The sequence below is a fragment of the Camelina sativa genome, chromosome 10, assembly GCF_000633955.1.
Source record: "Camelina sativa cultivar DH55 chromosome 10, Cs, whole genome shotgun sequence".
NCBI lineage: Eukaryota > Viridiplantae > Streptophyta > Magnoliopsida > Brassicales > Brassicaceae > Camelina > Camelina sativa.
The window spans coordinates 7,001,914-7,025,459 of NC_025694.1; the positions used below are offsets into that span (position 1 = coordinate 7,001,914).

At 38.1% G+C, this 23,546-nt stretch overlaps 7 protein-coding genes across 10 annotated transcripts in view; 4 read left to right on the forward strand and 3 right to left on the reverse strand.

Moving 5' to 3' along the window:
- On the forward strand, window positions 650-1,973 carry LOC104717638. Its single transcript, XM_010435244.2, has one exon. The coding sequence runs from the start codon at window positions 789-791 to the stop codon at window positions 1,662-1,664; it is 876 nt and encodes a 291-aa protein (XP_010433546.1). The 5' UTR covers window positions 650-788; the 3' UTR covers window positions 1,665-1,973.
- LOC104717639 (regulatory protein NPR2-like) lies at window positions 4,461-7,165 on the reverse strand. 2 transcript variants are annotated; one of them, XM_010435246.1, is made up of 4 exons: window positions 6,293-7,165; window positions 5,472-6,210; window positions 5,199-5,393; window positions 4,461-5,072 (listed from the first exon to the last, which is right to left on the reverse strand). In XM_010435246.1, exons 1-4 carry the CDS (start codon window positions 6,854-6,856, stop codon window positions 4,789-4,791), a joined length of 1,782 nt encoding a protein of 593 aa, XP_010433548.1. In that variant the 5' UTR covers window positions 6,857-7,165; the 3' UTR covers window positions 4,461-4,788. The 2 variants fall into 2 exon arrangements, with proteins under 2 accessions (XP_010433548.1, XP_010433547.1); XM_010435245.1 differs by having other exon boundaries at window positions 4,461-5,129.
- On the reverse strand, window positions 7,685-10,984 carry LOC104717641 (nucleosome assembly protein 1;1). Of its 2 annotated transcripts, XM_010435247.2 has the most exons (12): window positions 10,756-10,981; window positions 10,579-10,622; window positions 10,274-10,369; window positions 10,069-10,161; window positions 9,807-9,894; window positions 9,652-9,713; window positions 9,377-9,561; window positions 9,071-9,248; window positions 8,948-8,991; window positions 8,610-8,811; window positions 8,491-8,508; window positions 7,685-8,103 (listed from the first exon to the last, which is right to left on the reverse strand). In XM_010435247.2, the coding sequence occupies exons 1-12, from the start codon at window positions 10,802-10,804 to the stop codon at window positions 8,032-8,034; spliced, it is 1,131 nt and encodes a 376-aa protein (XP_010433549.1). In that variant the 5' UTR covers window positions 10,805-10,981; the 3' UTR covers window positions 7,685-8,031. The 2 variants fall into 2 exon arrangements, with proteins under 2 accessions (XP_010433549.1, XP_010433550.1); XM_010435248.2 differs by lacking the exon at window positions 8,491-8,508 and having other exon boundaries at window positions 10,756-10,984.
- LOC104717642 (casein kinase 1-like protein 1) lies at window positions 11,927-15,046 on the forward strand. The gene is made up of 14 exons (XM_010435249.2): window positions 11,927-12,425; window positions 12,536-12,576; window positions 12,671-12,740; window positions 12,843-12,991; window positions 13,096-13,191; window positions 13,283-13,353; window positions 13,431-13,492; window positions 13,612-13,675; window positions 13,761-13,845; window positions 13,933-14,059; window positions 14,148-14,230; window positions 14,308-14,371; window positions 14,475-14,590; window positions 14,681-15,046. Exons 1-14 carry the CDS (start codon window positions 12,350-12,352, stop codon window positions 14,936-14,938), a joined length of 1,362 nt encoding a protein of 453 aa, XP_010433551.1. The 5' UTR covers window positions 11,927-12,349; the 3' UTR covers window positions 14,939-15,046.
- On the forward strand, window positions 15,139-17,157 carry LOC104717643 (glycylpeptide N-tetradecanoyltransferase 1-like). Its single transcript, XM_010435251.1, has 2 exons — window positions 15,139-15,348; window positions 15,635-17,157. The coding sequence occupies exon 2, from the start codon at window positions 15,638-15,640 to the stop codon at window positions 16,943-16,945; it is 1,308 nt and encodes a 435-aa protein (XP_010433553.1). The 5' UTR covers window positions 15,139-15,348; window positions 15,635-15,637; the 3' UTR covers window positions 16,946-17,157.
- LOC104717644 (disease resistance protein RPS2) lies at window positions 17,348-21,090 on the reverse strand. Of its 2 annotated transcripts, none has more exons than XM_010435254.2 (2): window positions 19,989-21,090; window positions 17,348-19,384 (listed from the first exon to the last, which is right to left on the reverse strand). In XM_010435254.2, exons 1-2 carry the CDS (start codon window positions 20,787-20,789, stop codon window positions 17,459-17,461), a joined length of 2,727 nt encoding a protein of 908 aa, XP_010433556.1. In that variant the 5' UTR covers window positions 20,790-21,090; the 3' UTR covers window positions 17,348-17,458. The 2 variants fall into 2 exon arrangements, with proteins under 2 accessions (XP_010433556.1, XP_019086731.1); XM_019231186.1 differs by having other exon boundaries at window positions 17,348-19,330; window positions 19,935-21,090.
- Window positions 23,272-23,546, forward strand: part of LOC104717646 (protein phosphatase 2C 56) — a gene marked incomplete in the record, with an annotated part of 8,925 nt that continues 8,650 nt past the window's right edge. Inside the window, 1 exon segment of the mRNA XM_019231331.1 lies at window positions 23,272-23,492.

Here is a 23,546-nt window from a genome sequence, read left to right on the forward strand (position 1 = left end):
CTTTATAATTAAAAAAATACTAGAATATAAATAATAAATAATTCAACATGTGATAGTAGAGAAAAACAAGATTGTCAAAAGAAAAATGTATGCTCGGAGAAGACTAGAGGATGATTATTTACGAGTCACGGGGTTAACATACTGACTTTTTCCTTTGGATATCGACGATATCATATCGTATACAGACGTTTGATGGGATCAGGGTAGAGTTTTTGTAGCCATTTTTATATACTACTCCAATAAAAATTGATTTTAAGGAATAATTAAAGTTTAGTAGGATTATGGATTTTACCTTAACATTAACTACTTATAAGTTATGAGTCATCACTAGTCTTTAAGAAATGGATTTAACTATTTCAAATTTTCAAATGGATGATGTTCTCTACAAAAGATACTAAACAAAACCAGAACATGCGATTTGAACAATATTACGTTGGACCTTCGAAAATCTTGTCTTCATGATCTGTACAAATTTGTACTTATCGGAAGTTTTGAACTCGGCGTTTGACATAAAAACAATTTTTTTTACAAAAAGACTACTAATCACATGACCAGAACATATATACTGTTAAACATCTGACTTTATTACAAAACAATCAATATAAAAAGACAAACTAAGAAAATTATGTAAAAAGAAACACAAAACAATAAAAGAAAGACCCTATATACAAATCTAACGCAAGCTAATTAATGATTAACCAACACAAAAAAAAGTATCTCTAATATAAATATTATCCATTACTTCACCCTTCACTCTCCGACACACACACAACAACAACAACACAACAATGGAGCTAGTTACAAGCTTGACCAGCTGGTTAACTCCGACCACTCTCTTCCTCCTCCTCAATTTCACAATCGGCACCATCTTCATCGCCAACCGTTTCAGCCCTTCCGGTTCAAGAAAACACAACCCGCATCAAGACGGTTTCCGGTCGGGTCATGACCAAGGCCAGGCACGGTTCGGCAGACCTCCTTCGCTCATAGACAGAGTCAAGTCCATCAACTTCAGTCTCTACAATTCTCCTTCGCCTGAATCCGAGATCCACTTCTCCGGGTCGGATCATAACCCGAACCCACCTCCTTCTCTCTTGCAACGGGTCAGATCCTTCAACATGCCTTCCTTCAAGTTCCCACAACACAATTCCGAAGGAGACTACGCTGCTTACGATCTCATGACCCGACGCGAAGAGATTAACCGGGTCGACGACCCGATCGATAAGATACCGGAGAATGACGTCATGAACGAACCTAGACTCGGACCTCCATCACTCTTGCAGCGGGTAAAATCCATAAAGCTTCCTTCTTTGTACAGATCCGAGCCAGATCCGACCCCCGAAGAGACAACGCCGACGAGGACGAAGTCGGAGTCGAGCAAACCGGTGAAGAAGAAGAAGAAGAAAGCTACGGCGAAGAAGATGACGAAATCGGCTAGCGAGAGATACATCGGACGGGAAGAAGAGACGGTTGAGGCCGTGGAGAAGAGACGACCGGAGACAATGAGAGCTGAGAGACCGACGCCGATGGTCGACGGAAGAGGAGGAGGAGGAGAAGAAGGTGTCGACGATAAAGCTTCAAACTTCATCAACAAGTTCAAGCAGCAGCTTAAGCTACAGAGGCTAGATTCGTTTCTAAGGTACAGAGAGATGCTCAAGAACGAGTAAAAAAAGAAAAAGCTTTAAATTACGTTTTTGTCCTTCGTCGGAATCTGTTTTTAGAACCTGGTGGTAAATACGCTTGAATCTGAAGGGCTTTTAGGTCATTTCGACACATATCTGTTTTAGTTTTGTTTGCTAGATTTGGTGATGACTGGTTATGACAAAACTAGTTTGTGTCGTGTGCGTAATTGCTGGATCTGGACATCTGAGTTCCACTTAAGCTTTTGTCATTTTTGTACTCGATGGTAAAACTAGTCTTATGCTGTTTTTTATTACGTGGAAAAATTATTCTAATTATTACTATTATTTTCTTTATGCATCGATTGTTGCGACTGAAGAAGAACAATCATCGATTTACTTTAATTCCCTCGTCACGTATTCTAATAATTACTTATATCTTATTGTTTCTTTACTATCATGAATTGTTTATTTAAGAAAATTATTGTTAATGATCAACTGAGGATTCATTTTGGGTACGGAGTTGTTATCAGCCTACTATTTATTCAACTACTAATGACAAAGACGGTTCTAATTACATGCGTATATGTTATATCACCCATACATTGATGAAGCTTTTATTAGTCTTCTGACAAAAAAACTAGTGAAGGATAATAATGACAAGAATATAGTTCTAGAATTTAGAAGACATATATTTGAGGTGAGGTTTAAGAAAAAAAAGCGGTGGAATTTAAGAAAGAAAATGAGTTTGAAATATGTTTTGGACTTCTTTTACACATGCGTGCTATTTTATCAGTACAGCATGTATACTTTTGTTCAGTATTACTTTATATTTCTATATAGACCTCTATCTAATTCAACAAATTGAGGTTCTATACAGTTTTAGTCTTGAATAATCAAATGTTGTGTTATGAATGACAACAAAAGTCTTCAGTAATAACATGAAGTTTGTTAGAAGCAATAAACTAATAAAATGAATATTTGAGGTCGGAAGATCGTTATTTGAATGCTACTACTGACATTTTCTAGATTAAAATAATTATGCAATACCGAAACAAGTCTCGCCAAGTCAAATTGCAAGCAATATGTGCATGTCCGCTTGGTGCAGCAAACTTTTTGGATCCAGTAAGCATTGAAGCTGCTGGCCAGAACATTCCCCATCGTATTGTGGAAGAGCTCCACAACTCCGGAATTAGGGTCTATCTTGTTTTTTTGGTATAAAATATTTACTAATGATTTAATTTTTCTTAATTAAGCTAAACCATTTATAATTGTTTGTTTGCTTGGACTTTTTAGCTAAACCACAAGCAACAAAATTCAATCTTGTCAAGCAACCACATGCTCCTCCTTTCATAAAATGTGACTTCTGTCACCAACTTCTGATTTGCCCTGCTCCTACTCTCTCGACTATTTATTGAACTACTAATGATAAATATGGTTCTAATTACATGATTATATATTCTCGTTAAATTACATGCTTATATGTTATATCACCATACATTGATGAAGCTTTTAGTCTTTTAACCAAAAAACTAGTGAAGAATAATAATGACAAGAATATAGTTCTAGTATTTAGAAGACGATATATACTTGAGGTAATTAAGAAAAAAAAGCAGTGGACTTTAAGAAAGAAAATGAGTTTGAAACATGTTTTGGACTTCTTTTACACATGCGTGATTGCGTGCTATGTTATCAGTACAACAAGCATAATTTTGGTTAGTATTATGTTATATTTCTATATAGACCTCTAGTTCATCAAATTGAGGTTATATACAGTTTAGTATTAAATAATCAAATGTTGTGTTAGGAATGACAACAAGAGTCTTCAATTATATCATGAAGTTTGTTAGAAGCAAGAAACTATTAAAAGGAATATTTGAGATATGGGTCATATGACTATAGATGTCTAATCAAAGTCGAAGATATACTTCATCTAGATATTTTCAAGAGTGTGGGCTAATATGAAATAACTCAAATTAGAACGTGGTATTTGGAGAGGTCAAAAAAAAAAAAAAAAGTGGTATTTGGTAATAATTTTTCTTTCCATCCAATGACCAATATGTTTGAGTTGGTGTGCAGCTGATGCATGTATTCACTAATTTATATAAGCAGGCAAGCAGCGCAATTATGTGTATTTTGTTACATGAATATGTGAACATATACTATTCAATAAAATTTATATACCGATTTTACAAACACACTATATATGAATGTCTTTTTCTGAGGTAATCATAGCTTCACGACAAATACTATATGATATAGTCTATATCACTCATGACATTTTTGTGTATGTGAATTAGATAGGTGGGCAATCTAATTTACAAAAATGATGGTTCGTAAAGCCCGACACATTAAGATACTCCGGGCACCGGGTCCGGTTCCCTACCATTGTCTTTTTGTGTTTTGAAACTTCATTCCAATGTGAAAGGAGTACTAGTAAACTCTATAATTTAGTGTCAAATAGCAAAGTGACAAGTGGCCATTTCAAGTCACTATCTTTAAGATTCAAAATCAGTCGTACTTGAATTCGTATGTCGGTAGTTACAGCCCTAGAACCTAAAGGGTTTTGTCACTGTCCATAGTTTTGAAGAATGATCCACGGTTCACGTGTTGTGAAAGAGAATTTTATAATAGTCACGTGAGTTTCGCATAGGCTGAGAGCCTCTCTATGAGTTAGAGTGTCTTTTCTGTTTTCTACGAGGCACCCATCGTCTCATCACTTGTCTTGTTCGATTTTGTGGTGGAAACAGAGGGACTGGTGCCAATGCCATGATCATGATAATGTAATGACAAACCTCGATAAATAACTATAGGAGGTTAGGTATAGATTTTTAAACACGTGTATGAATGAAATGGTCATTTATTAGAATGTATCACACTAAAAAACAATCTCTTAAGTGAACTGAATCCAAAGAACAAGTGCGTTTGTTCTTGTTACAGTATTACAATATTTGTATGAAACGCACTTGGAACTAGAAATAACAGGATGCAAAAATTGAAGAAAAATACTATGATACAATGGATGCAAAGTGAAGAACAAAACTATACGCACAGATGAGAGAGAGAGATAGTAACAAATATACATGTGGACATGTGGTACGTATACAACAAAACTTACATAGGGGTGGCCAAAACTCTCATCCTGTTTTAAAACATATGAGACATCACATTTTTAGTTGGAGGAGGGAAATGTGACATGATTTTTCATTCCCGAACTCCCGTTCCCGCAAGGTTGTTTCACAAAATCTCGTCTGTCCACTCTAAGGCGCCTATGAGAGAGTTTACTATTAGACCTCAGCGCAGATGTTGGTTTCGATGTTGAAGACTTTCCAAACTCCTCCTTGCCCTCACTAAAGGTCTTCATCAAAGTCTCTTGTAGTTCCATGTACCGTTGCTTCTTCTGTAGTCGTTTCTCAGGAGTGTCTTCTTCTACGCTAGCGAGATAATTCAAGTCCTCTGTGTCCATGAAGTGATCAAGCGAACAGCGTGGGAAGTAGCGTTTCCCCAGGTCCACTAAAAAAACATCATTAGATTTTTTTCTTGGTAAGAAAAGAGATGAGACATGTAAAAATTTATCCATACCGGTGTCACAAAGTGCTCTTAGTCTACTCAAATGCTTCTCTTGGATAATGAACGGTGCCATGTTTAGGTCCAGTGATGTCCGCTTTGGATCTGCAGGCTCGAGACTAGAAGCTGTAAACTCGCTTGTTTCGTCCAATTTGACGATTTCCATAACAATTACAGCTTCCACTGGAAAGAGAATTTTAGCCAATGCAACTGAAAAGGACATAGCGTTAGCCAACTCAGTTTCCTAAACCGGAACTCGATTCTCAAAAGTGAAGGAAGTAAAAGTACCTCGATTCTCATAATAGAGCAACCTCATCTTCAGTTCCTCGGGAGTCACTGGAAGAGAAGGTGAAGCTTCTCTAGGCAACTTATATTCTAGCTTTTGTGCATGCTCAAGTACCTCTATACATAATCCACCTTTCAGAGAAGGCTTACCTTGCTCTGTAGTAGTATTGTAATCATCCGCTTTAGTGAGCCGTTTCGCAATCACGAGAGCGGTTCTACCATCGAACGTTGTATCCAATGCATTTGCACCTTTTGTCAATAAAGATACTATCAGCTTCGGCTCCTTCCGTATCGCAGCAACATGAAGAACAGTGTACCCTCTTGGATTTCTATGGTTAACATCCGCAAGCTCTAAGTTGATAAGATCATACGCGGTCTTCACATCGCAATGCGCGACAGCAAAATGAAGAGCATACGACTCATCAAGATTAGTGTATCCTTCTGTCAAAAGCATCTTGACAAGCTCAACGTCATCTGAGTCAAGTGCCTTGTATATATTCTTGACATGTTTTTTAAGTTCAGGTGGCTCTAAAAAAAACTCTTTACGTATGTAAGTGATTTGCTTGACAATGTGTTGCGGCAAAGACTTGTCAAGACTAACAAATTCCATATCAGACTTCGCAATAATCTTTATGCATCTATCAAGAAGCTTCATGTATGCTTTACCACATAGAGTATCAAGCTTTAATATAACCAAGATGTCTTCTACCACAATTTTGTCTACAATATCCAAGAACTGTCTCTGAAAATGCAAACAGAGAAGCCTTAAACACGAAATTGCTTTTTTTGTTTCTTGATTCTATAATTGATTTGATGAGTTTTACCTCATACAGAGTCATTAGCTCTGGAATCTGGAAAACGAAAGCCAAATAGAGAACCTCGACCATGAAATCCACCACCGGCCGGCAAGCCACGTGGTAGCAATCGTCATCCACGCAATCAGAAGCTCCTCTCGGCGGAGGCCTCACTCTGCCGCTGTAGACGTAAGCCAAAACAGCCATCACGGAATCAAAGCCGACTTCGTAGTCCTTGGCGATCTCCTTAAGCTCGATCTTCATTACGGCGGTGGATCTTTGGTTCTTGGTGGCAGCTGCGGTGGCTAAAGCGCTTTTGAAGACGGGAACTCGCGCCGAAAGAATACAACGGTGGAAAGAAACTTCCCGGCCGCCGGAGAGAACGAGCTTAGCGTCAGTGTAAAAAGTCTCCGGAGAGTCGAAAACAGACTCGAGACAGTTGGAGAGAAGCTGAAACGCTGCTACCTCCGATGATGTGAGAAACTCTGAACGGTAATCAATAGATGACTCGGCTGCAAAGAAGCTGCTGTTGCCGCTTGTGTTGCTTATTTCGTAGGAATCAGAGAATCTAACGGTGTTGGTGGTGGCCATCATCACAAAATTCGCAACAGAAAACAAACAAAGAACAGAGTCGGAAGCAACAGAAAACAAAACAGAGTCGGGAGACAAGTGTTGGAATTCAAGAAATAAGGACAAAAACACTCTTTTTTTTTTTTAATCAAAGAACTTATCATCAATGGTCTGTGTCGAGACTAGAGAGCACCTTTGGTGTAAGTTTCTTCGAAACTGGAAAGGTTTTATAAATATCTCTCTTTGCATGTTTCCAATTTTACCAAACAGTGACTGTTCGAGTTTGTCTTTTTTGCCCAATTTCTCTACATTTTCATTCTTTTTTAAAAAGCAACATCTGATTCTCATTTCTTGACTACCAAAATTTCCACACATAATATAAAAAAGCTGAATCGAATGGACAAGTCAGATAACATATTTAATACTAGCATTCTACGCATTAATGATACCATTCGTATTTGATTAGGCGGAGGCATTTAATTAGTCAAACTTATTCATCATACTGATTTTGACAGATTTAGACTTTTGACTAAAAATTGGTCATAGTCCAATCTTCTTATAATTTAGCCTTACACAACAAAATGGTTAACATTGAAAAATCATAGCCAGTAAACAAAGGAATAATTATCGTTCCCACTACTACTCAATACAACAAACTTGGTTAAGTTTATACACCAGACTGTTTTATTGATTGACCCAAAAACTTAAAGTTAAGAAACCTATCTTTCGTCAACAAAGGCTAGTCATTCACCTACGTACATTAAATCAAAAGTATCATCAACTAAACCTTTTTCTTTTATACGGAAGGAGTTTTTAAACACTACGATACTAGACGAATTCAGGCCCGGCACATCATCCAGAAAGCACTAAAATTGCTTGCTTCTACAGATCCAACTTCATAATACATAAAAACAAAAAAAATATCAAACATTATGTCCCTTTCGAACAGAACAATGAAGTAGTCAAGGCAGAGACTGAGAAAGGGGTGATTCATTGTTCATAAATTTAAGTGCTTCCAAGAAAATAAACACCAAAAGAAAAAATAATCAAAACTCCTTTGAGCTTCATCAAATAAGGAGACGAATTTCACTATAAACCTAAAACTTTTTCTCAATCCCTCATCCTTGATGAACAGAGAATGATCAACATATAATCATAGATTTTTCACGCATTACTTTTTGTTTCGTAGAGCGTAGAGATTACTGTTGCTTGCATTCAGGTGGCCTCTCACCTTGTTGACCCTCACCAACTATCTGAGATCTCCCTCCCTTCTGCAGTCCAAACAAAGAAAAAGCAAACGATTATCACATTTGTCACAGACATAGACACAACTACAATATGAATGAAAATGAATAAAGTGATCCAAGAGCTTGTCTACTCTCTGCTGTGTCATTAGTGTGTCGTTCTCAAAGTCACGCATAACTACCTAACTACATATTCATGCTTTGTTAGTCTACAGGCTACTATATGATTCATGGACTTCTAGAGGCTGCATTTCCTATATATATTCTAGAGTTTCATGACTATGCTCAGCCTGAAATTTCTTGTGTTTCTTGATAACGACTTTCAAGGATTGCTCGAGTGTTTGATTATTCGGCAGGAATTTTGGGGTTTCAATCAAATAAAAAATTTTTAGCTTGAAAATGTCGGTTACATACCTTGTTTCCGATTGATGGCTGCATAAAACATTTAAGCGAATTCAATTGATTAGTAAAAACTAAACTGGCAGGTAAATTTTAACAAACAAAGGAGACAAAGTACTTGGGGCACTGTATACCTTCTTTTTGGTCTTGCTTTCTTCCTCATCCTCATCATCATCCTCCTCATCCTCATCACCATCTTCGTCTTCCTCATCCTCTTCATCATCCTCATCAATGTCATCTTCTTCGTCATCATCTAATTCAAAGTCATCGGCTTCCACAGCCTCACCAGTAAACCATGAGACGGCACGAGGGATAATTTTTTCCCGGATTGTAGATCTGCAGAAAGGAAGAACTACTTGTGATCAGAATACTAATGAAGGGACCATGCTATTTGCAGCTGATAAAGTAGATCAATGACTCAAAAAGCAAACTCAGAACCCAACAGAATAAGTAAGGAAAGGAAAGGACGAACCCAATGTCATAATCTTGTTCCATCAGATTTTGAAGGTCCTCAGCCTGCATCACAGAATGGGAGGCATTACTAAATACGTAAACTAAAAAAGATGACAGATCTTTCTAAAAATCGTTATCTTACTCTTTCCTCGTCGATTTCTTCATCTTCATCTGGGACTTGTGGAGGACTGAAGAAGTTAAAGAAGCTTGCGCAATCTTCTGTTTTGATGATTGGTTTGGCATTCTTTGAACCTTTCTTAGGCTTCTTCTTAAGAATCTTCTGAGTTAGGCACTTTCCAGGATACCAATCAATTTCTGTCCTGAAACGAAGGGAAAAAAAAAGAAAGAAATCAATATAAGTAAAGAAAATTGTCTACAGCTCAATGCAGCCAGTTAAGCAGAATGTACTTAGAGTACACAATATATGAAGGAGAGAATAAGCAGTTACCCTATAGCCTTCTCAAGTAGTGGCTCATCTTCATCAATCATATGATAAGACTTTGTCAAAACGGTGTTTTTAAAATACGGATTGGAGTCGAATAAAAACTCAAGTTTGAATCCTTTAGGTTCTTCAACCTTGCACCACTTAATATCTTTAAGATAGTTGAGAGCTCCTTCATCACGCTCTGTGACCTGGCATGTAGGACAATAAGCTATACTCATTTTCCATGGTTATGACTGGAGTATTTATAAAATAAACAACAAAACTGCATATAGGCTAACCTCCTCAGAAGTAACTTCATTATTTTTCAGGGCAGTCAGCCAGAAACTTGGAACTCCTTTCTCTGGATGGAATACATAGAAACATGTTAAAACAAACCAAAATGATAATAAAACAAACAAACAAACAAAGAAGACAATTGTGTTCATTAAGTTACCTTCTGCAGTTTTTTCGTCTCCTTGGTCGACCTTCGTATCCTCTGGAGCCAGTTCAACTTCAACAGTTCCATTCACAATCTCATAACGCTGTGCCATTACAAGATGACAAGTACAATTCATGATTTTTAGATACATATATAAACTAAAAGATTAGTAAAACATAAGCAACAAGAGTATAAACAGATTCCCAATGATTTTCATTGCTTTGGTTTAGTTAGATGGTTTGAACTACCACGAGCTCACCAAAAAAAAAAAAATTACCTTGGAATACAAAGGCTGGTACAATGTTTCATATTTAGCTTCAAGAATAGCTCTCGCCTCACGGAACTTTGCCTCTAGTTCATCATGTTGGCTCTGCGTGGAAACAAGTCATCAGTAGTAATCAAAAACGCAACACCTTACTTTTGAAACCAAAATCAAATCAAATAGCTTGGAAAAAATAAAATGTGAAAGAAATTTCGCAAACCTGAATATCTCTCAAGGCATCAACACGCTTTCTCACATTAGGAGTGAGATTCTCGAGCACATCAGAACGCTGAGCAGCCAGATTCTGCAGCTTGTTCTGTAAAATAAACATATTTATAAACAAACAACTAAAATAAATACAGAACCCATAAACTACCATTACATATACAACAGATACAGACTCTAAATAGACACTCTGAGTAAAGGTAACTCAAAATCCTTCATTATCATTCAATAGCAAGCCTAAACGACGGGTTTTTTTTTTTTTAGAAGNGACGAAGAAAAAAAAAAAAAAAAAAAACTAACCTTAAGAGCGTTCACAAGGCCAACTCTATCCTCGCCTTGAAGAGCTGAAACAGCAAAAATCAAATAAAGAGTCAGAACCACGAGTCACGACGATGAAAGTAGTGAATTGAAAACAGAGGGAATTAGGGTTTAAGCAGCTCTGGCAAAAAAGAAGCGCAGAGGAAAAATTAAACCAACCAGCAGTAAGATTGGCGACGCTGAATTTGTTGTCCTTGTCGTTGCTCATTGTTTTTGAAGATTTGGAGACGAAAAAGGTTTTTGAAAGTGAGAGATAAGAAAGAGAGAGACGTTTCAAGGAGAAAAGCAGACGAAGGGTTTTTGGGTGGCGACTCTCTTTTAAAACCTTAACCCTTAAATCTCTCTCTCTCTCTTTCTTTTACTCCCCGAGAAGAGGCCTCTCGCACCAAATTATTAAACCTAGTGTAACTGCCATTTTAGTTTATTTACTATTTTTTCAGTTCTCGATATATATCAGATTTTTCAAAACAATTTCGAAACCAAAATATAGAAATGCAAGTTATTAAACTTTGATTTCTACAAAAAGAAAAGACTAATTATGCCAATAACCTTAAATTAATATATATATATATATTAAAAAACAATTAAAATACTAAAAGAGAATGTATGATTTCTAGACTCTTGAAACAAAACAAAAAAAAAACTCCAATTGCAAAACAATTTAGGTTTTCTTTTATATATTGGGTCTACTAAGTACTAACTTCGCCAAGGCCCATTTTAAAATAGATTCTCCCTTGTATTGTATGAGTCTTCCAAGCCCAGTAGTTCCAGTGACTACTATATATTCACAAGCCAGAGAGTTTGGTGTAGCTCACCCCGAGTTCAAACGAACTCTATTTACCTAATTGAATTATACCAGAAAAAAAAAAACTTGAGACAAACTCAAGCTAATCAGATAACTGTACATTCACCCTACTAAAAGCAAAAAGAAAAAAGCTCCCACTTAGAAGAAACATTTTATAGCTTTTACGTCACGCGTAGCAAACACACCCTGGTAAAAAAGTGGTAAGTGGTCAATCTTTTCATATCCTTTATATACCCATTAAAAGAATCAAATAAACTCTGTTTTTTTTTCCACCCTTAAAAAAGCAAGGAAACAATACTCTCAAAATGTAGACATGTTAATTCTAAAACCGGTTCTAGGTTTAGTTGTTAATTCAGTTCGAGGTCACTAATCACTATAGTTGAGCTTGAGCGGTGATTTGGTGAGCGGTTTGGTTAACTGATTAGTAGTAACCAAAGATTAGAAAACCAAACCGAACGGAACCAGAACGATGAATAAAAAAATAATATATTAACATATCATTACCCACAACTGCAAGGGAATTAGGAAAGAGGAGGAAAAAAAAAAAAAAACTCAAACTTTAAGAAAAACATCCTCATCGTTTTGTGTCCATCGAATCGAAAGCTCTTCTTTTTATCTTCTTTATTCAATTCATTCTTGAGAGGAGAGAGAGAGAAGAGCATTAGAGGGAGAAACACAACATTTCTTTTCTAAAATGGAGTCTTTTCACCAGATCGTGAGGACGATGAAGATGATGATTTCTGGGTTTTGATTCCGCGGCGAAAAAAAAATCGTTTTTTTTCTTTCAAATCAGTAATTCTCATTGTTTGCGTGATCTTCTGGGTTTTGTTTCTGGATTGCTGATGCGGCTGATTCTGATGGGTCCTCGTCTTCCGTCTTATTGAATCTGCGTCTGGGTTGAGATTGCAATTAGGGTTTCCTTCTTTTGGGGTTCGTGGTTATTAATTGATGGAGCCTCGTGTTGGCAACAAGTTTCGGCTTGGCCGGAAGATTGGTAGTGGCTCGTTTGGGGAGATCTATCTCGGTTCGTCACTCTCCCAAATCTTCGTCTCTTTTTTCTTGTTTGGTATTCACGAATTCGTATAGGTGGTGCTCCTCTCTTTAACATTGTTGTTAACTTGTGATTTTTTTCAGGTACTAATATTCATACCAATGAAGAAGTGGCTATCAAGCTTGTGAGTTCTTGTTTCTGTTTTGTTTGATCATGTTCAGTATGTTGATAGCTGAGGATTGAATCTCTTTTGTTTTTTTTTTTTTTCTGTTTTCCAGGAAAGTGTGAAGACAAAGCATCCACAGCTGCTCTATGAATCCAAATTATACAGGATTCTACAAGGGGGAAGTAATGATTCTTAGCTTCTAAAAAGTCTTTATTTCTGATAATGGGTTTGTGATTTTTGTTCTGTTTCTTATGACCTTTCTTTTGCCTTTCAAACTTTGGTAGCTGGTGTTCCGAATGTGAAATGGTTTGGTGTTGAAGGTGACTACAATGTTTTGGTGATGGACTTACTAGGACCGAGTCTTGAAGATTTGTTCAATTTCTGTAGCAGGAAACTTTCCTTGAAGTCAGTCCTCATGCTTGCAGATCAAATGGTACAAACCTCTTTGTCTTTTTTATGTGACTCCTTTCTCTCATTTGCTCGTCTATCTTTCAGTAAAAACTGACTTCTTTTCTTCCTTTGGTTTTGTGTGTTAAGATCAACCGTGTTGAGTTGTTCCATTCAAAATCTTTCCTTCATCGAGACCTCAAGCCAGACAATTTCCTCATGGGCCTTGGAAGGCGTGCCAACCAGGTTTATCATCTTATGTTGTAACTATATCCGTCTGATCTTATTTTAGTTCTGGTGACATCACTGGATTGAGTACGTTTATTCCTTCTCTAAGGTATACATCATCGACTTTGGTCTCGCTAAAAAGTACAGGGATAGTACAACACATCAGCACATTCCATACAGGTGAGGCGATATCCTTGTATTAGCTCTTGGATGTTCTTCTTCCTATGAATCCTCTTTCATATGTTTCCCATTTGCAGAGAAAATAAGAACCTGACAGGAACTGCGAGATATGCTAGTATGAACACTCACTTGGGAATTGGTAAGCTCGGCAAGACCTGCTTGATAATTTATGTGTGCCAGTTCCTCTCCTAATGTGTTTTGGTATCAAGGTTTGATACTCATCTGCTGTCATTTGTTTTCTGCATTGTGAACCTGAAGAACAAAGTAGAAGAGATGATCTCGAGTCTCTTGGTTACATCCTTATGTACTTCCTCAAAGGAAGGTGAGTTTATGCTACATTGCCTAGCTTCATTTTTGACCCCTGACTCCTTCATTTTGATGACGTGTGGATTATCTTGGTGTTTTAGTCTTCCATGGCAAGGGCTGAAAGCTGGAACCAAAAAACAAAAGTATGAGAGGATTAGCGAAAAGAAAGTTTCTACATCCATTGAGGTAATTCCCTTTTTCACAAGTATGCTGCTTTCTGACTCACATTTGTGTTTCCCCTTAAGATGATTCTTATATGATCGCGCCTTGCAGGCATTATGTCGTGGTTACCCGTCTGAATTTGCATCCTATTTCCACTACTGTCGGTCACTTCGTTTTGATGATAAACCAGATTACGCTTATCTCAAGAGGATATTTCGAGATCTCTTTATACGTGAAGGTTTGAGATTTTCTTCCCTTTGAACGAGCCAGTCCACAACTTCTTAGCCCAATTCATTTCCTAACAGGATTTCATTTCTCTGTCGCAGGGTTTCAATTTGATTACGTGTTTGACTGGACCATCTTGAAGTATCAACAATCACAACTAACCGCACCCCCATCTCGTTCCATCGTAAGTATAACTGAAGCTCTTGGTTAATCTATCACTTTTAGTTGGGAATTTTCTGATCAGAGTCTCATCTGCCGCAGAATCCGGCGGTTGGGACTAGCGCGGCATTGCCTCCGGGCATATCCAACATGGATAGATACACAGGTAAAATTCCCAGATGTGCACTTATCACTCAAAAGTAAATCTCAATCCTCTGCACAGAAGTTATAGTATCAAACATTATTTTGTTTTTCATTGTGTATCCAAGGCGAGGAAGAAGGGAGACCGCATATGGAATCATCTCGACGGAGAGTTTCAGGCGCTCTTGAGAACTCTGCGAATCTTTCAAACCAACCGACATCGTCAAGTGCTAGAGACTCCATGGTATGAATTGCTCCTGCACTTGTTATCTCTTATATGACCTGGAAAAAGAATGTGACTTTGAAAGTATTCAACTTTGCGTTTTGGATGTAGATACCGAGCTCCTCGTTGTTTGCACAGTCAGCAGGATCATCGAGGAGAGTAGCAGCGGTAAGTAGCAGCCGGGACAATTTTCCGGGAAGCGAGGAGTTTCAGAGAAGCCGTGCAGGTGACGTCAGCCGTGGTGCGATTCCAAGGAACACTCCGGTGGAGATTGCGAAGAGGTCTTCTTCCTCCACAAGAAGACACTACGAATCAGCCATTAAAGGCATAGATAATCTTCAAGTCTCCGACGAACACCACCCCCACTGATACAATAATTTGTACTCTACTTGGTCAAGGACCATTTTTCTTCTTCTTCTTTTTTTTCATCCATGACAGACACTACGAAAAATTTGAATACAGTTTGATTGATCCACATGAACTTGGTCTACTCTGCACTCTTCTTCACTACGATATCAAATTGGTAGGGGGGCACTATATTGAATATCTATAAATATGGGGTTAAACGCAATAAATTAAAAATAAAGATGCACAAATGCAAAATTTTCAAGGCTGGTTTTGCAATTTCATCCGATCCGGTTCAGCTCAATTCTTCCTTCACACAGTCTTTCTTCGTCTATGCTTCTCTTTCCTCCTCGAGTAGCGAGCGCTTACTCACTGGAGCCCTAACCTGAGTTGACGATTCCCGTAATTGAAGTTTCTATTCGACAAAATCATCGGTGAGTTTTTTACGCTGCCGTCTTCATCTTCATTATCCGTGAGATCTATTTTGATCACCGATGGTTTGTTTTTTTTTTCCATGAATTCGCTTGCCTTTAAATATATAGGAATAACGAATCCACAGTTAGAATGCTCAATCGATCTCTGGTTTTTTGTGTCAAATCGATTCCGATTTAGCTATGGTGTTGGAAGATTTGACAAAATTCATAGCTAAGTGCACTGATGATTTGGTTTTTGATTTCTTGTAATGCTCATAGTTTTATTACTACTTACTGTTAATGCTAGGAAATGGGAGACGACAATTCACCTCCTGACTCTTTGAAAGAACAAGAAGCTGATCAAAATGCTCAAGAAAACGCATTAGCTGTGGACGATGCTTCACTGGAAACTATAGTCCGACGATTCCAAGACTCCATGTCGGTGGAAAAAACGCACAAGTTCTGGGAGACTCAACCTGTTGGGCAGTTCAAAGATTTCGGTGACACGAGTCTACCTGAAGGTCCTATTGAGCCTGCAACTCCGTTGTCTGAGGTCAAGCAGGAGCCTTACAACCTTCCTGCTGCTTATGAATGGACAACCTGTGATATGAAGTCTGATTACGTTTCCTCGGAAGTTTACAACCTTCTTAAGAACAACTATGTCGAGGATGACGAGAATATGTTCAGGTTCAATTATTTGAAGGAGTTTTTAACTTGGGCTCTGCGTCCACCTGGTTATTATCAGAGCTGGCATATTGGAGTCCGTGCCAAGACTTCGAAGAAGCTTGTTGCTTTCATCAGCGGTGTGCCAGCTAGAATCAGGGTGCGTGATGATGTTGTGAAAATGGCGGAGATTAATTTCTTATGCGTTCACAAGAAGCTCAGGTCTAAGAGACTTGCACCTGTCATGATCAAGGAGATTACGAGGAGGGTTCACTTGGAGAATATATGGCAAGCAGCTTATACTGCAGGGGTTGTACTTCCGACACCAGTTGCGACCTGCCAATATTGGCACAGGACCTTGAACCCGAAGAAGCTCATTGATGTCGGATTTTCAAGGCTTGGTCCAAGAATGACAATGAGCAGAACCATAAAACTGTACAAGTTACCAGATGTACCAGTTACTCCTGGATTCAGGAAAATGGAACCCTGCGATGTCCCTGCTGTAACACGGTTGCTCAGGAATTATCTTAGTCAGTTTCTCGTTGCGACTGACTTTGATGAGAATGATGTTGAGCACTGGCTTCTCCCAAGGGAGGATGTTGTGGACAGTTATCTTGTAGAGAGCCCGGAAACCCATGATGTTACTGACTTCTGCAGCTTCTACACTCTTCCTTCAACTATCCTCGGCAACCCCAATTATACAACACTGAAAGCTGCATATTCATACTACAATGTGGCCACCCGCACCAGTTTTACTCAGCTGATGAATGATGCTCTAATAATCGCCAAACAAAAGGGTTTTGATGTATTCAATGCATTGGATGTCATGCACAATGAGAGTTTCCTAAAAGAATTGAAGTTTGGTCCAGGAGATGGGCAGCTTCACTATTATCTCTACAACTACCGTTTAAGAGACGCCTTAAAACCATCGGAACTTGGGCTGGTACTCTTATGAGCTCACATATTGTTTTAATGTTCAATTAGAATCAGTAAGTTGGAGTTTTGGGTTTTCTCTTTATATCTAATGTCAACAGTCGTTATTTCTCTTATTTCCTCTGAACCCATTCCCCAAGTCTCATGAGATACTGATGCTTATCTAATCTTTTGGCAATGTGAAATTTGAATTTTCTGCAAATTTAATAGAAACAGTTCTCAGGTTTCTAGTCATTCTCATGCCATTTCATCTGATTCCCATGTTTTATGGTTTTGCTTTTGTATTCTCCATGACCTCTCTTTAGCTATATTCTGCACTTTAAACTTTAACCATGGTCATTAATTGGTACGCATCAGCATCTATACTGCTCTGTTTTGTTTCTAAAGTTACATGTTACAGGCAGCAGTGGAACGGCCATGCAGCTGGCATGTTGGTCAAGTCTTCTCCAACTCCTAACTTAACATTTCTCTCGCATAATAATTAATATTTATTGTCTTTATGTCCATAATTGACAGAGGGCTCGTAGCTCTCATATCAATTTGGAACGAAGCGCGGCAAGCAGTACAGCTCTTTATTTGGTTGATCGTTTTCTAGTGCATCCCACCATTTCTCACTACAGTAAACTGTTGGCAAGTTCATTTGGACCGTCTCCTGAAATGGCAGTTTCTTCACTTTGGGGCAATTTGTGATGACTAAAGTTTCTAGTTTCTGGAAAGACAATTGAGATGGAAGGATGCTTCTTACTTCTGGGAGATCCCTAAATGTCAAAGTCTTCAGGGCTGGAAACGGTGCTGGATCGTCAACAGATGGACTCTCGTGTTCAGTTATCAATTCCTCTAGCTCTCTGCAGTCTAACAGGTCAATCACCTCTAGCTTTGGGAGCCGCGAAACCCATGAGACGTTCTTCAGCTTGTGGCAGTGTGAAATGTTAATGCAACGGACATTCCTCAGACACTCTTTGCTTACAGAATTTCCCCACACTCTGCTTAATGTTTGGAGGCTGTTTAAAGTCAGAACCTCTAGACTTGGAAGCCAATCATTTTCGACATCTGTGGGTGTAATCAGGTACTCCAAGTCATGGCAACTTTTTATGCTAAGTCTTCTCAAGCTCCTACCATGGTTAGCAAGTGATGGGAGATTGAGGTGAAGGAGACCATTGCACTCTTCAACGTGCAGATGCTGTATGCAATTATGCAAGGCGCCAACCGCGTAGAGAGTTTTTAGGGTCTCCAGTGAGAGAACAGTGATACCGAGTGTGGTTAGATTCTCCATATATTCCAAGTCTGCAAACCTGAGTTCTTCTACCACATCTTCTCCAAAGCTCTGCAGTTCCCAACCCGCGTAACTGTAATACAAGTTTAGAACCTCGAGCTTGCTCAGCCAACATATGGAATCTCGTGGGATCGTCTGGAGGAACTGAGTTCTTTGTAGGTCCAGATGCTTCAGCTTTCTAAGATTCCCAAGCTCCTGGGGCAATACACTTATCTTTGTTCCTGACATAGACAGATGATACAACTCCACCAAATACTTAATAGACAACGGAATCTCAGTGATACTTGTGAAAGACAAGTCCAAGACCCTGAGAAAAGGCATATGCCTGAAAAAGCCTGTTGGAATCTTCTTCATAAAGCTGTTCTGTTGGAGCATCAGTGTTGTCAGATTCGGGCATACAGGTTTTTCAGGCAAGGTTTGAATTCTGTTATCTAACAGTGAAATCACCAACGCTTGTCGCCAGTTTTCTGCTTTAGGGGCATCAGTAAGTCCCATGCTAGGCTCTACTAAGATCAGCTCCTTATAAGTCCCCTGTTCAGATGCCATCCACAGTGCAAAGCTTCTGACCACATTATGCATCTTCATCTGTGTTTTCTCATCCCCGGTTTCCAACAAACACGCCGCTTTCAGATCCCCAATCAGAAAATATCCCTTGTAAATGGTGTTAACGCCACGGGAACTGGTGAGAAACCCTTCTCCGACCCAGTACTCAACAAGCTGTTCGATCTCTATAGAATGTTCTTCTGGGAATAAAGCGCAGTACAAGAAACAAGACCGGAGCAGATCACTCTCGAGATTGTCGTAGCTGAATTTTAAAAGGGCAAATACATAGTTCATACCCTTCATTTCTGCTGGAAATCTAGTCAGAACTTCACTAGCGTGGATCCACTCTTCTTCGGTCTCTCTGTGAGCCATGGCTCCTCCTAAAGTGATCAATGCGAGTGGCAATCCTCCACATTTACTCACTATAATCTCAGCGTGCCGGCGAATCGACGGTGACTCCAAGATATCTTTTCTCCCAAGTTTATCACAGAAGAGCTCCCACGCGTATTGCTTCTCCAGAAAGTCCACTCTCAACTTGCAATCCGCACCCATAATGTTGCATAATGCCAAAGACCGTGTTGTGAAGATAACCTTGCATTTGTTTTCCCTGTCAGGTCGAGGAACTCCGGTTTTCTGCAAGTCTATCTCTTCCCAGGCATCATCGAGCAGCAACAAGAACCGTTTCTGNCAGATCCCCAATCAGAAAATATCCCTTGTAAATGGTATTAACGCCACGGGAACTGGTGAGAAACCCTTCTCCGACCCAGTACTCAACAAGCTGTTCGATCTCTATAGAATGTTCTTCTGGGAATAAAGCGCAGTACAAGAAACAAGACCGGAGCAGATCACTCTCGAGATTGTCGTAGCTGAATTTTAAAAGGGCAAATACATAGTTCATACCCTTCATTTCTGCTGGAAATCTAGTCAGAACTTCACTAGCGTGGATCCACTCTTCTTCGGTCTCTCTGTGAGCCATGGCTCCTCCTAAAGTGACCAATGCGAGTGGCAATCCTCCACATTTACTCACTATAATCTCAGCGAGCCGGCGAATCGACGGTGACTCCAAGATATCTTTTCTCCCAACTTTATCACAGAAGAGCTCCCACGCGTATTGCTTCTCCAGAAAGTCCACTCTCAACTTGCAATCCGCACCCATAATGCTGCATAATGCCATAGACCGTGTTGTGAACATAACCTTGCATTTGTTTTCCCTGTCAGGTCGAGGAACTCCAGTTTTCTGCAAGTCTATCTCTTCCCAGGCATCATCGAGCAGCAACAAGAACCGTTTCTGTTTCAAAGCTCTGTGTATCTTCAAAGCTCTTTGTTCCCCGGTCTCTTTCTCGCCCCAAGATAAACCCAACTGCGCTCCAACAGCTTGCTGAATTGTACACTCGCCGAATTCCCTGGACATCGTAACCCATATCAGAAGATCATACGGATGGCCTTTTGTGACCAGCTCGTTGTTAATGCTCTGCATTAAAGTTGTCTTCCCAACCCCACCGGGTCCATAAACCCCGATGATTCCTCTTTCTTCTTCTTCACTTAGTAAATCCAAAACCTGTTCTATCATCGTGGTAATTCCGACCACGCACTTGATCGGTATCTCCCTACAAGTCACTTGAATTGACCCGCCATCTGTTTCTATATCTTTGGAGCGTTGTCTCAGCTCACCGATGGACTTCAGTGTCGCAGAAACCTTCTTGCACAGTTTGTAGTCGGCACAACCGAAACAACCGAGGCATCTCCTTTGCATATTCGTCCGCTGTTCCCGACGTCTAAACCTCGTTAAAATTGAGGCTGTTTTAGACTCCGTTTCTTGCACCACACTAAGCCACTCTCTGGCACGATTTGAGCAGCTTCGTCCCTCTAGATCGTCCTGTTGGATCCGTAACTTCAGGTCATCACGTGTGGCCTTCAAATCACCGATAGCTGTTTCGAGTTCAGTGATGGCTTGTCTAAGATCAACCTTAACTCCTCTTCTCTCTGCCATATTCATAGATTCACACAACCCCTGAGCTAAACCCACTAGTAGGGATGAGATGAAATCCATTTCGATGATTTCTCTTGCTGTATCTTTACTTTGTCTGAGCAAACTAACTAATAGTTAAATTATTAGCTTCTCATGGTGATCGATCTGCTCATAGAGAAGATGAGGTTTCGTTAGTTGACTCATAAAGTCAAGTCAACGGTAATAATGCTGTCTGAACGCTGAAGTGACTTAGTCCAAGAAACCATGAGTAGATTTGAACCTTTGCTTAATCCCTTCCTGGAAATGTTCAAGGCCCGATAACAAGTTGGCCCTCTAATAAGAGTCCTTTATTTACTATAGGTTTATTTTGGTCAACAATTCCAAATAGATCTAAGACATTAATAAAAGTCCTCACTCCTTATAATGGTGTGACGAGATTGTGGGCTCATAAAAGATGGAAAAGAAAACACAAAACTGAAGAGTTGAAAATAGAGAATGGAAGCAAGAGTGTTGTATGTTGCATATGAGAAAGAACTCATCAAGTAGTATGTTTCACCAAAAATGGGAGACATCGAGAACTTGAATGGATGTAATCATATACCACTTTACACCTTATTTAATTATTTTGTTAATGGGGTAATAATATAGGTAGTTAGGTACCGTTCATTTGAATTAGTTCTGTTTTTTTTTTGGTTACAAGTTTAACAACCCAACTACGTTGCCCTCAATCGCAAGGAAAGCTAACCACATATAGATATAGACATGGCGATGTGTTTTTCTTTACAACATGTTGTAATAACTTGTAAAAAGAGTAGATGATTGGTTCATTACATTTGAGGTAGGTGTCTTGTGGGAGTATTTTGTCTGTTGTCCATCATCATCATCATCATCATCATCATCATCCAAAGCCCACTTTCACACATTTCTCCAATTTGAATAACAATAATATCATGACACACATTGTCCAAAGAGTACAGCACAAGTGGCATCAAAACATATGGAAACTTTGAATATATACTTCTTCTTTCTTATCTGTCTGTTGAAGAATCCATCTATGAGATATTATACTGATTTAAGAAGGAAAGAAAAAATAAAATAAAGAGAGAGTTTAAAGACAAGATATTTACGGAATTTAATGAGGACGAAGAAGAAAATAATATATAAAAAAAGTTGCTGTCTTTGTCAGTGCAATGAACCTTTTTATTATTTATCAAAAAACAAAAAGAAAAAAAACTTGTTCTTCTTCATCTTCGGCCACCCCAACCCAACTAACAACATCTTAAACCGTACACGTCACCCTCTCTGGTTCCCAAAATCGGACTTTTTCTCCGGTGTACGTGTCGCTCATCCACCGGTTTTTATTCTTGGCTGGTAAAACGTGGGTCCTGTACTCCTATTATACTATTATTCATGTTCTCTTTAGTCTTTTCTTTTGGGTCGTTGCATTATTTATGTCCATTAATCTATCCATTATAAATTACAATAGGAATCATGTTTTTTTTTTCTTTCTAATTTATATCGCGACAACACGATTATGTTTTCTATTATTTCTCTGGTCAAATAAAATATAGAGTGTATATTAGTTTGGTCCAATTAATGGACTTCCATGACCTTGAATCTCTTTTTCTTGAATGACAAAATTGAGAGAAAATAATATTATATTTTGGAAAAGGTTTATATGATTTTTAACATATTTTTTAATATTTCAGCGACTAATCTCTTTTTTGATATTTGTCTGAAACTACAAAGACCAATTTTTTTCAGCTATAGCAGTTCTACTATGTTTTTTTGTATAGATTTTTAAAAAAAAATTATGATTCAAAAATTTTAGATTTGTTTAATCCCATATATAATTTAATGAATAGAATACTACTGCATCAAATGGTTTTGGTTTCCTATGCTAAACAGATTACAAACAATAGTTCTGGTTTTAAGTTTGACCAAAAACGGTTTTCAAAATCAATAATTTTTAAATTATTAGACGAATAATAAGAGGATTCATTCTCTTTAGTTAAATTATTATTATTATTGAGATATTTTACCGGTGGTCTTTAATTGTTTGAGAATATAAAACGCTCGTTTCTTTCTTATCTCTTTGTATGGATTAAGAATTGTTCTTATACTGAAAATGACATTAAATTTTATTTATGTTTGTATGTTTTTATTAGTCTAATGATTAGAAGCTACGAATAATGCTTTGATGTTTATTTATGAAGAAGATTAAAGTATATGACAACAAATAAATGACAAGATTTTAAACTCCGACCACGACACGTCATTTAATGAAAGTCACCTTATAAAAAATATATTAAAAAAAAATTCAATTAAAACTGATGACCTAACTAAAGTTAAAAAAGCAAAACATATTTTGTTTGACAAAACAAAAAGGAAAAGAAACAGAAATGGAAAAACGAAGCATGTGTCTTTTTATCATTATAATAGATTTTTATAATTTCAAGAACGAAACATCTCCCCTTATTACAAAAACTATATAAACCAACAAAAAAAATAAAAAATAAAAATAATAGCTCCTTTATATTATATATATAAGTGTACATAAAATAGTAGATTCGAAGCAAATTGTTGCATTAAGCATTTTAGCCTACCCCCATTATTTTTCCTCTTTCCTTTGTCTTTTTAATCTGAAAGAAGAAGAACACAAACCAAATTTTAGAACAAGTCTTCCTTTTATTTTCAACTTTTGTAGGTGTATGTAATCTAGAAGATAGATAGATAGATGAATCTAGATATCTCGTTATAGTTGGAAATTAATTGCAGAGAGAGAGAGAGAGAGAGAGAGAGATCGAGGAGGTTACAAAAAATCATCTTTTAAGAGGT